The sequence below is a fragment of the Tasmannia lanceolata genome, unplaced genomic scaffold, assembly GCF_043159265.1.
Source record: "Tasmannia lanceolata isolate RefF3 unplaced genomic scaffold, GAP_Taslan_0.1 ptg000019l, whole genome shotgun sequence".
Taxonomy (NCBI): domain Eukaryota; kingdom Viridiplantae; phylum Streptophyta; class Magnoliopsida; order Canellales; family Winteraceae; genus Tasmannia; species Tasmannia lanceolata.
The window spans coordinates 10757670-10770710 of record NW_027518696.1 but is presented as its reverse complement, the minus strand read 5'-3'; the positions used below and the strand labels follow the sequence as shown (position 1 = coordinate 10770710).

The 13041-nt window shown below is 39.8% G+C and overlaps 1 protein-coding gene across 1 annotated transcript in view; it reads left to right on the top strand.

The window, feature by feature from the left end:
• LOC143853017 (uncharacterized) overlaps nt 1–13041 on the top strand; it is a 30732-nt gene that overhangs the window by 2141 nt on the left and 15550 nt on the right. Inside the window, exons 3-4 of the mRNA XM_077362713.1 lie at nt 9980–10061; nt 12020–12096. Of these exons, the coding sequence (XP_077218828.1) occupies nt 9980–10061; nt 12020–12096 (159 nt within the window). The remainder of the gene's footprint in view (nt 1–9979; nt 10062–12019; nt 12097–13041) is intronic.

The following is a 13041-nucleotide window of genomic DNA, read 5'->3' as shown; positions in this document are numbered from 1 at the left end:
AAACTGTAGCAAAACCTAACAACTGCAACATCTATAACAACTCAACTTCTAATAAAATGAAGGAAACCTATTAACTAGTAATGACAGCATGCGATAATGTAATATTCTCCTAACGCTGAAAACCCTACCAATGCAAAATAATTCAGTGCAATGAAATAAAATAAATTAAGCTACTACGGGTCCACTATTCACCATCCTCTATAACCTCCAGGGTGACTCATGTCCTTGATCGAATTTGGGGGCACGACACAGTGTGAACCTTCTATCTTTGCTTATAGTGTTTGCTTGTCCATGTATTTTGCGTTGAGGATGATCAGAGAATTTGGTTATCGGATCCTCAAGATTTTCTTGCATTTATTTATTTTCCCTCCTATCTCATTTAGAGTGAGGGGCTGACCTCTCTCTCCTTGTCTTTGTTTGGGACTCGAGGCATACTGTTGGATGAAAGTCAGAAAGAGTAAAAACACATGAGGTGCTAAAGAAAAAGTGATTCTATGTTTCAAATATGTGCTTCTTGTGTGGGAAAGAGGAGTTGGTATATCAGTCTTCATCCATTGCAAATGAAGGTGTGAGCATCACTTCCGTAGTTGCTTTGTCTCTCTCGAGTATTCCACCATCGATTTTGAATCGTATCATTGGTTATGCAACAAAGCAGTTATACCATTCAAAAAATAAATAAAGAAAATAAAGAAAGACAAAAACAAAGTAGTTATGTGACAAAGGTTTGGAGAATCATCCTGTGTGGGACTTTTTGTGATGTAGGACATTAATCGTAGGTTTCTTATTTCATTAGGATACTAGGATTTTATTTCCTAAGTAGGATTAGCATATTTCTTTCTTTTCTTTTCACTAGGATTAGTTTCCTGTTTTGTTGGTCTCTTGAGTGGGAAAGAGATATTTTTTTTATTTAGTAGGATTTAGTTTCTTATTTTCTTTTATATAAGATGTTGTAATACATATTTTCTTTTATATAAGATGTTTCTTATTTAGTAGGATAATTGCTTGGAATGTGAATGGGTTGGGGTCATTGGAAAAAAAGGCTCAAGTAAAAGAAGTGGTAAACCATAATAAACCTCAGGTAGTTTGCATTCAAGAAACAAAGATGGGGTCGGTGAATCGGTCTTTAATCAAGAGTTTAGGAGCGAATGCAAATTGGGATCTTTTATCTCTGGATGCTATTGGGGCCGCAGGGGGCATCCTAGTTATGTGGGATCAATCAAGATGGGAAGTACAAGATTCATGGATAGGTAGATTTTCAATTTCTATTGTTTTGAGGAAGGTGGGGGAACCAATTTTGGTTACTTTTGCAGGTATATATGGTCCAACAGTGCGAAACGAGAAGGTTTATTTATGGGAAGAACTCTCTACTGTCCGAAAAAAGTGGGAACACCCGTGGTGCGTGGGAGGAGATTTTAACGAAATTAGATGGGTTGAAGATCGTATGGGTTGTTACAGATCCAATCAGTACATGCGTGATTTTTCCGAGTTCATTGCTACTAATGAATTGATCGACATTCCTTTGTCGAGGGCCAAATTTACTTGGTCTAGAAACAACAGGAAAAGTCGCATTGATCGGTTTTTGTTTAGTGCAGAGTGGTTATCCATCTTTCCGGCATTATATCAAAAGGCTCTTATTCATTCGGTCTTGGATCATTGCCCGATCATGCTTGATCCGAGATTGGATTCTTGGGGTCCTTCTCCTTTCAGATTTGATTTGGCTTGGCTTGAAATTCCAAAGTTTGAGGAGATGTTGGGAGGATGGTGGGTATCGCACAAGGTTGAAGGGGCGGCTGATTACGTAATTGGAGAAAAGCTCAGAGCCGTAAAAAAGAAACTCAAAGTGTGGAATGCGAACAGGACAGGGGCAAGAGCTGAAAGAAAGTTGTGTCTTCTTGATAGAATTAGAGCTATCTCTTTGGCTGACGATGAGGGGACTGCTTTAGAGGAAGAGCTGTATGAGTTGGGTCGAGCTAAGGAAGAACATAGGTGTCTTTTATTGCAGGATGAAATATCTTGGAGGCAGAAATCAAGAGCTTTGTGGCTGAAGGAGGGGAACAAAAATACGGCTTACTTTCATAGCATAGGAAGTGCCAGGAGAAGAAACAATCGTATAGAGGCTCTCGTGGTTGACGATGCATTATCATACAATATGGAAGTTATCACCAAGGAAATTCTGGACTTTTATAGGTCGTTATACTCTTCGGAAGACATGTTGAGGCCTGAGTTGGAGGATGTTCATTTTAAAGTGCTAGATGAGAATAGTAGGTTGGCTCTGGAAAGGCCTTTCTCGGATAAAGCACCGGGGCCGGATGGCTTTTGCCTTGCTTTCTTTCAATCTTGCTAGGAGTTTGTGAAAGGGGACATCCTAAAATTCTTCAAGGATTTCTTCGAAGGAATGGAACTGGATAGAGGCACCAGTGCGTCTTTCCTCGCGCTGTTGCCCAAAATTAAAGGTGCAGTGAAGATCTCCGATTTTAGGCCTATCAGTCTGGTTGGATGCCTATATAAAGTCCTGTCAAAGGTGCTGGTGAACAGGATGAAAGTGGCTCTTTCTCTTATTATTTCGGAAAATCAGTGTGCTTTTGTGAGTCAGCGGCAGATTTTGGATTGTTCTTTGGTGGCAAATGAAACGATGGATTGGTTGGTTAAAACGGGCACAGAAGGTGTTGTTTGCAAACTAGACATGGAAAAAGCTTATGATAGAGTGGAATGGCATTGTTTGGATTTTTTCCTCCGGAAAATGGGTTCGGAAACAGGTGGCGGGGGTGGATAAAGAGTTGTTTATCGTCGGCTTAGTTTTCCATTCTAATTAATGGGTTTCCAAAAGGTTTTTTCAAATCGTCTAGAGGTTTGTGTCAAGGGGATCCGTTATCCCCTTTCCTGTTTATGATTGTCGCTGAAGCTTTGAGTCTTTTAATGGAGAAAGGTAAGTCTGTGGGGCTAGTAAAGGGGATAAAATGTGGCCAAAATGGGGAAGAGGTGTCGCATTTGCAATTCGCGGACGGTACTCTATTATTTAGTTCACCCCAGGTATTGCAGATTTTAAATCTGAGGGCAGTGCTGACGTGTTATGAAATTGTTACTGGTCAAAGATCTAATTTTTCAAAGTCTCGATTATATGTGGTGAATGTGGGAGAGGATGAAGCAAAGAGCTTGGCTAATCTAATGGGCTGCCTTTTGGATAGTTTTCCCTCTTCTTATCTTGGGCTCCCTTTGGGAGGGGGGGACCTAAATTAGGTGCTTGGACTCCCATGGTGGAAAGAATTGAAAGGAGACTAGACACTTGGAAAAGGAATTTGGTATCAAAAGGGGGTAGATTGACTTTGATTAAGGCTGTTTTGTCCAATATTCCTATTTACCAGCTATCTCTGTTCAAGTGTCCTATTAGCGTGGTGAAGCCTATCGAATCGATTCAGAGGAGGTTTTTATGGGGTGAATCAAAGGATAAGATGAGTCTTTACTTGGCCTCGTGGGAAGATGTTTGTAAACCTGTGAAAGGAGGGGGTCCAGGGATAAAAAAGATAAAACAGGTTAATGTTTCTCTGTTGGGGAAATGGCTGTGGAGGTTTGGCGAAGAGCAGTCGCAATTGTGGTCGAAAGTCATTCGAGGTAAATACGGGGTAGATTTAGGTAATTGGAAATCTCTCAACAGTTTCAGCAAACCAGGGGTATTTGTGTGGAGGGATATTATGCGTTTGAGTTCCAGTTTCGATCAAGGAGTCAGATATAGAGTTTATTCGGGGGATAGGATATCTTTTTGGAACATGTTATGGTGTTCTGTCATTCCTTTAAGAGATTTATATCCTGATCTTTATATTGTGGCAGCAGATAAGCAAGCTTTAGTCAAAGATTGTTTTGAGAGAAGGGACAGTAAAGTCATCTGGAAGCCTCTATTCCGTATAAGCTTTTTCGATAGGGAATTGCCCTTGTTGGTATCGTTACTTCAGATATTGGAAGATACTTACATCAGCTCTTCAGGTGTGGACAAGAGGTTATGGGTTTTGGGATTCTTCTGGTTTCTTCTCGGTAAAATCTTTCTTCAGGGGTCTTAATCCGATCCAAGAAGATCTTCATGTTGCAAAGGTGTGGAATATTAAGGTCCCCCCCTAGAATTTGCGTTTTTGGGTGGACAGTGATTCGAGGTCGAATCCAACGGTTGATTTTTTTAGGGCTAGGAATATGCTTATAGTAGATCATTGCATCTTGTGTGTTGAAGCTGAGGAGTCGGTAGATCATTTATTTATTCATTGCAAAGTAGCTCGGGAGGTTTGGGGAGGGGTTTTGTCGAGATTCAGCATTGCGTGGGTGTTTCCTTCCAATATTAAGGATTTCTTTGAAGGTTGGTCTTTTGTGCCATGGAGGAAAAAAGCGAAGGTGTTGTGGTCGATTGCTTTACTGGCCACATTGTGGGTTCTATGGATGGAAAGAAACAACAGGATTTTCGAAGGTTGTGCTAAGTCCTCTTTCTTCCTATATGTTAAGGTTGTTGCGTTATTGATTTCCTGGGCTGGTCGCTGACAATGTTCAAATTTGTTTCAGCATACGACTTGTGGGAGGGTGGGGGGTGGTATGTAATAGTCAAGTTCGCAATCCTGTAATTGTTCAGAAGTGGGTCAATCCGCCTGTCGGCTTCTCCAAATTGAATTTTGATGGGTCTAGCTTGGGTAACCCCGGTCTCGCTGGGATCGGTGGTGTTTTGAGGATTTCCTCTGGGGAAGTTGTGAAGGCTTATTCCGGGCCTCTCGGAGTAGCTGATTCAAACGAAGCTGAAGTTAGAGCAGCTCATCAAGGTGTGTTACTCCTAGGGCGAGCAAGGATGGCTAGCACTATTGTGGAAGGTGACTCGTTAAATGTCATTAGGTGGCTTAAGGGCTCTTTGGTGCCTCCTTGGAGATTTCTTCGCTTCTTTGATGAAATAAAGGATATTACGGTGGGGTGCGCTACGGTGTATCAACGCGTAAGAAGATCTGCTAATGAAGTAGCGGATAAGCTGGCTAAAGATGGGGCTGTGAAGCAGGCTTTGGAGTTCTTCGACTTTCTTCCTCCTTAATTTCTTTTTTGTATTTTTCTCTGTCTGGGCGTGTTTGTAATGTGGTGTGTGTGGGGGGATTCTCTCGGTCTTCCCTTTTTAATGAAATCAGTTACTATTCAAAAAAAAAAAAAAAGATGTAATATGTGAGTATCAATCAATCAATGGAATAATATCAAAGACATTTTTGTCTCTCTATCTCTCTTTTCTTCTTCCTCCTAGTGGATTCTAGGGCCTATTTCGGATCGTACGCTTCGGGTGCGATTCCACGTTTGATCCGCTGCGTTAGTTGGTATCAAAGCAAGGTCTCTCCTCGGATCGGACCATCTTACTTCAACGGCAAACACCACCGTCAAGAAGGCTTGGATTTATGATGCGGACTTCCCGCACAAGCAAGTTTTACTAATATTTATCCAGGTTTTGTTCTTCAATCACATCTTTATCCTACCAAACTCCATCAACAAATCTCATCTCCCATCTCTGCCTCCATCCACCACACGGAAAAAAAAAAAACATCAATTCTGCCATGTTCTAATCCATGCTCTTACCCTTGTTTTTCTTAGACCATTAACCATCCAATCCAAACCTCCATATCAGCTATCCCAACCTAGTTTCACCTTTAGATAAGAAAAAAAAACACTTCCACTACCCATCCTCTTTCAGCCACCCCCTTTCACTCTTGTTTTAGCAAACCCAAAACAGCCCCTCGTCTCCCTCATTAACCCCTCAAAACAACACCCTGTTTTGCAGCCATTATACATTCAAATAGCCCCAGCAAACATCCCTCTTCCTTATCACTTCCACCCAATCCAGCCCAGCCATCCCCATATGTAGGTTTTTCACAAACCTGCATATTACCCAATAGAAAACAACCCATCTTCACCCCATATTAGACCCACTATACTTGCCCGATTAACCCATCCTAACAGCTAGTCCCTTTTCCCATGTATCGCCTCCTTCAACCAATATTCTAAGTGATCAACAACCTACTCCCCTGCATTCACAGCCCCTACCATCCAAGCCTCACCCCACGATATCTTCATTTTTCTCAGCCACAACAACCCCAGGTCCCTTTGCAAACTTCCCAATAGCTACCTTTGTAATCAATTTTAATCACCTAGCAAGTTTCCTATAATTAGCCAAAAAAAAAGAAGGAATTGTTGGGCTGCAGCCTCCCGAACCAAAAACGCCCAGATTTTTGCCTTGATTTTCAGGCGCATGAATCCATGCCCAAGCTGCCACTTTCACTGCCCAATCACAATTTTAGTGGTCCCTATTTGTTAGCTACATATTGATTACCCATAATCATTTTTTTTTTCTATTGGCAAATTGCCTAAAGATAGCCCAATAACATTTGGTTACTTGCTAAGCTTTAGGCAACATCAAATACCTTGATTTTTGGGCATTATCTACTCCTTTCTATTTCAGCCACTGCACCCTTCTACCACCAGAACATCAACACCGCCCATTCTTCCTTTCCAAATTTCAACCGAAATGATCCCTCTTGCCTTCTACTTTTCCAGCCCTCAAATTCCATTCTACTATGACCAAAATCCACCTGCTGCTTCTCCCTAAAATCCTCTCTAAAGCTTAACCAATCAGTCATTTACCCACAAGTTTCAACCCAACACTCCAAAAACCACTCCCTTATTTCAGTTGGATCTTATTGTATAACTGACACCTATTTATCTCCTTTCCCTTCTTGCAACATATTCAAAACCCACCCCTTAGGTCTTTTCTTCATCTCCTTCTTAAGACCATCTGAGACTACCAACTCTATGGAGAAAATCCATCAGTAGCTAGCCTAGGTTGTAAGACCAAATAGTCACACTCACAGTCCTGTTAGCGGCCATCTTCAACACCCCCCAACCATCTCTTTTGCTTTTCTTTTGACTCTTTGTTTAACCACCCATGAATCTATCTTTGATTCCGTCCTTCTTTGGGTATGGAGATTGCGAGGCCGCATGTTTGAAATGGTTCGAAGCCATTGAAGATTGTCAAGAAAAATACGGTCTCCATCAAGAAGAGGTGATTAAATGTGCCAAAGTGACTATAGGGCTCCACGCCAAATTGCTATTGAAAAAGATGGAACGTGAGCGCTATATACTTGGAAAACCACCCTTCAGCTATTGGTATGAAATTCGTGATCCTTTTATCAAAGAATTCGCACCGGTTACGTATCAAGAGTCTTTGGGAATTGAAGCTAAAATCAGGCGAGAGAAAGCCCAAAAGGCCAAGGACCGTGCCAAGAAGAAAGCTGCTTGTCTCCTAATCCAAAATGTGGCGCATGTATAGGGCCAGAAGCTCATTTTAGATGTACGTCAGCTCCGCAATCAAGATTCAAAGCTGGTGGCGTCAAAAGATCGCCCGAGTTGATTATTTGTGCACAAAATATGCCGCCAACGTCATTCAGAAAGGTTGGAGAGCTCGACTCACTCGACAGAGAATCGTTATCAAATTCTTACTTGCAGCGTGCGAGTCAGAAATGGCAGACAGACAGACAGACTCTCTCTCTCTCTATGACAAAGCCGATTATGCCAAGCAAAGTGAAGGATACATTCTACACCAATTGCCCAAGATCAAAGAGTTTATTGAGGCCTTGATTTGTAGTCGAATCAAGTCCAACCTTCTACGAGGCAGATGGAAGTACCTGGTTCGATGGAATGGATTTCAATTCGAGATCGAAACGAACAGTTCATCCGTACAGATCTATTATACATCGGGTCTAAATTTCTGCTTATTTCCTTCATTTTTGTCTAAACTCGAGGGCGAGTTTCTTTTAAGTGGGAGAGACTGATGTAGGACATTAATGGTAGGTTTCTTATTTCATTAGGATACTAGGATTTTATTTCCTAAGTAGGATTAGCATATTTCTTTCTTTTCTTTTCACTAGGATTAGTTTCCTGTTTTGTTGGTCTCTTGAGTGGGAAAGAGATAATTTTTTATTTAGTAGGATTTAGTTTCTTATTTTTAGTTTCTTATTTTCTTTTATATAAGATGTTGTAATATGTGCATATCAATCAATCAATGGAATAATATCAAAGACATTTTTGTCTCTCTATCTCTCTTTTCTTCTTCCTCCTAGTGGATTCTAGGGCCTATTTCGGATCGTACGCTTCGGGTGCGATTACACGTTTGATCCGCTGCGTTATTAGGGGTGGCAACGGGGCGGGTCGGGGCCGGATGTTAGAGTCCCCTTCCCCTTCCCCTTTGCGGGGAATTTTCCCCCTCCCCTTCCCCTTCCCCTCTGCGGGGATGATGGGGAATCCCCCTCCCCTCCCCGCGGGGAATATCTAATCCCCTTCCCCTTCCCCTTCCCCTCCCCGCATCCTTCGGGGACAAAATCCCCGCCCCGCCCCCTCTTTGGAACCCAACCAAACCAGCAAACAGAGCTTCTTTCTTCTACGTCCATTACAGACAATATTGTGATGAATGCTATGATTCTATTCATGTGATCAACAAACAGATGGACAAAATCAGAAATGCATGGATGAGACAACAAACATAAATAACAACAGGACCTCATCTTTCAGCAATTTTCTGCATAAATTATGGAATGATAAATAGGAAATGAGCACCAGGATTACCTTCATTAACAGGCAGCCAATGTGCAAAAAGTAACTATTTCAGTAGTCACAATGAACTTTAAAAGTCGATAAGTGGGCGCTCACACACGCAAAATAATGTTCATTAGTTCATTCTGTATAGCATGTTAACCCCCAGATGAGCATGAGAAATGAGAATGGAGAAGAGAACAAAATCAACAAATGACTTATTTCTTTAACTGCAATTCAGTCTAGTGCTGACATGAAACAAATTTCTAGTAGCTAAATTTTTCTTGTTGAAAATTAAAACCTGCAATCCAACCCTAAAATTCTGTTGGCACTACGATTTTTTGATAATTGCATACACTCAGCGTCAGAGGCTCTCAGCTTGTCTTTATTATTTCAACATCTGTGAAAAGGTTATTATAGTTCCCAAAATGCTCTCAGAAGCTAATTAAAAGGAAAAGACAAGCTAAGTTTATGTTTGGGGGAATCTTGTAGCCGATCCACAGAGTTTCTAGTAGTTTTCCTTAAAAAAAACACTTAAAAATTTACAAAAAAATGGCATTGATTAGCGGGGCGGGGCGGGGACAACTCCATCCCCTTCCCCTTCCCCTCCCCGCACCGGGGAATTTTTATATTCCCCTTCCCCTTTCAAATCGGGGAATCCCCTCCCCAAACGGGGCGGGGCGGGGCGGATCCCCACTTTTTCGGGTGAAATTGCCAGCCCTATGCGTTATGTAGTATCTTTGATTGGCAATACAACTCTTACCTGGAAGCTGGTTATGAACATTAAGCTATCCATATCTAATATAAGGTTTTCAAGAAAGTAATCTTTTGGGGGCTTCAACCAAAGATCTATTGGGGATCTTCAACTTTGTGGTCGCAGGTTCAATCCCAGCTTACCTACCAAAAAAAACCAAAGGTTTATTACACAAATGGAAGGAAATTGGATAGAGCTATCTTAAATTGGAGGTATACTCTGATATGGCTCTTCCAAAATCAGTCTTATGTTATGGCTTTGTTCTCAAATGGGAGTTTTGAGCTTCGTCTTCATTGCATCTACCATTTTCATTGTTCTTGTCTTCGTCTTCGTCATGTTTCCTGTATGATCTTATGAGAAGATACATTCATAAGGTGTACCATTCAAAAAATAATAATTCATAAGGTGTTTTTTATATTTCTTCATGCTTCCCATATGATCTTATGAGAAGATAAATTCATAAGGAGTACCATTCAAAATAATAATTCATAAGGTGTTTTTTTATATTTCTTCATGCTTCTCATATGATCTTATGAGAAGATAAATTAGGATAATTGTTTGTAGGAGCATGCATAACTTTGTTTTTGTAGTAGTTGAACATATGCTTTTCATCAGCTAAATCATCATTTGTATACCATGCAGAAAGTGTCGAACAGGCCAGCTGCAACAAAGAAGGTTATAATGAGGACAATTAAACTCTTTCTCTTGGGTTTAGTGCTTCAAGGTATCTGTCTCTTTTTTATCCAAGGCTTGCATGTATTTATTCTTTAATAGACTGAAGCTAACATCATCTTATCCCTGTTTTAGTTGTAGAAATATTTTTATCAGTTTAGCTATCCTGCATATCTATTTTAATGTGCCGACTGGAATATAGAACTCTCAAACTTCAATAGAGAGTTTGACACTGTCTTTGTGATGGTATTGTTTCCCTCCATAGTGTTCTTCGTCAAATCACTGTATAGACATGCACCCCTCATTGCTTTTCATCAAAATATTGTATATGCAATAGAGAAAAAAGAACATACTGAGGGAGAAATTCATATTTCATTTCCCAGATACCCATTAAAGAAAATATAGAAAAGAGAGCAAAAGACAACATTATTACATGGGCACTTGATATAATTCGGTTTGGTTTGGCAATATAGAGGAGACAAGTCATGAGCTGTGACTTGAACTCCTCCTTCCTTTGTTTTAGGTTTCGTCTTTATTTTCTCATCATCCTTTTACAGATTCTTCAATCAAACAAAATTTGACGACAATACCTTGGCAAGTGCATCCGCCAACGCATTAGTATCTCTTCGGACATGCTGGACCTAGACATTTAAGGAAGCACAATGTCACTGCTTCCTCAATCGGATATTCCAAGCATTTAGGAGAGTTGCAACCTTAGGCGCTGTTTTGATTGCAAGAAAAACATTTCCGACAAAAAAAATTTTGAAGAATTTTCTTCTTTCTACAATTTAGAGGGACATAATAAGATTATGGTTAACTTAGAGGGATATCATCATAAATTCTTTTTCTTTTCTGTTTTGAAATGGAGGATATCATCATAAATTGAAGGTCTGTATAAAGAAAAATTGAATAGGGTTGGTTCAAGTTATCTTTATTAGTGTGTTAAAAAAGTAGGGAGATTTTAGAAATATTTTCCTTTCCAAAAAATTCATGCAATCCAAACAAGGCCTTAGTGATCCATTCTGATAGCATTCTATGAGTTACCTTCCACTTCTAGGGGACCACTAACAAAGGACGGGGAAACCTTCAAGCCTTGGAGTAATGTGGAACCTTGGCCTGACTTGAATCTCTCTCCAATGCTGATTACTAAATTAAGAGCCATCGATGTTAAGTTTGAGGTGATTAACTAGAGGCTGCAACCTCCCTGACTTTTTCACCTCACAAAGCGTGCTTTCTTCTATTCATCCGAAAAACTCATTTTTTTTCATTTTTAAGAAAATGCTACTAGGAATTCCCTTTTATTCATACTTTTTTGTTATTCACAAACCAAACATCACATTGTTTCAGCTTGTGGCGCAGCAGTTGACTGGACATCTAGGGTTAAAGCACTGTTTTGTGCGGGCCGCGAGAGCGGTACCAAATCGAGGCAAACCTTGAATACTAGATATGACCCCAAAATAACAGGGGTCAAGGATATGGCTCGATTTTGCCGAGTGGAAAAAGATTCAGACCTAGCAAAGTCGTAGATCAACCTGTCACATCAGAACCTTGTCTAAAAATATGTATACTCTCTGTTATAGTTTGTAAACAGAGACTTCTATGTTCTTTGAGATTATCATGGATAATTGTGTAATTCGGCCATTTTTTACCTTGTATGGTTCATGTTATCAATGGAAGCATCAACTCATTTAACAATTCTTTTCCTTAATTCCTCAAGTCCATCCATTTGTATTATTACAACGTACAGGGTTTCTGAGTACGGGATGTTACATAACATATTATAGCAGAAAAGACTATTTAGAAGTTAGAAATCCGTACATATTGCAAGGCGACATGTGATAGAAGATGCAGATGGATTTGTTGATAAAGTAAAGCAGAGAAGCATAGAATTTAGATTCCATGCGAAACTATCTTGGTTTTATGTTTGTGTTTGCAATTCCATACTTCACTTTCAATGAGTTGTTATCCAGAAGCTTGGTGCGGTAACTGCTTGTTAATACACACTTTTAGGTGGATATTTCCATGGGCGTAATCATTTAACATATGGAGTTGATGTGGACCATATGCGGTGGCTAGGTGTACTGCAGGTAGCATTCTTATCATATCTCCTGGTATCTTGCTCTCGATCTGTTATAAGGGCATTTGCTCAATGCTTGTTTCATGATTTGTTACGTTACTGCGTTTTTCTTTTATTGCAAGTATGCTCTCCGTTATGGAATGTATGTGATGGTTCTTGAATACCCCTGATTGAATTTTCTATTCATGTTCCATACTTCAATTGTAAAAACACAGCTGTTGCCACTCTACAGATTATAGTTTCTTGGCTTGCTTCCTATTTTGTAGTCCACTTTACCAGTAACCGTCTGTTTACTTAATATTAGATGCTATACTACAATGGTTATTGGTGTGTTCTTCCCTTTTTATTCTTAAGTGTGTAAACGTATTTTCGTATTTCTTCTCATCCAGGAAATGGTAGATTATGCTTTTATTCTTGTAGTGGTAGACTATTCTATCCCCGCATGCAGTTGATCTTGATAATGTAGATGTGCTCTCTCTCTCTCTCTCTCTCTCTCTCTCTCTCCATATACATACATACATATATACATATGTATACATTTGTACATACATATGAATAGCTATGTATCTCTCTATCTATCCAGATTTATTCCTTATATTTTTATTTTCTTCCTAATTTTTTATATCCTTGTATCTTCGTTATCTTCCTCTTTTCCCCGTTGCTTCAAGTGTTGTTGACGAAAGAAGAAAAGCCTAGAGCAGATCTACTGTTTGATTTGATCTGGGACTATTAAGCAAGGACGATAAATAAATTAACTGAAGGTAATCAATAAAGATTTATAGAAGAGTAAGAGAAGAAAAACAGAAAGGAAATAAGAGGCTATCAGTTAAAAAATAAACCTCGAGACTTACATGGTTTGTGCGTGTGGACCTGTATATTATATATATATTTATTTCACTAAATACAACAATTCCATTATGTTATGTGCCATACTATAATACGCCGTTATTGTAAA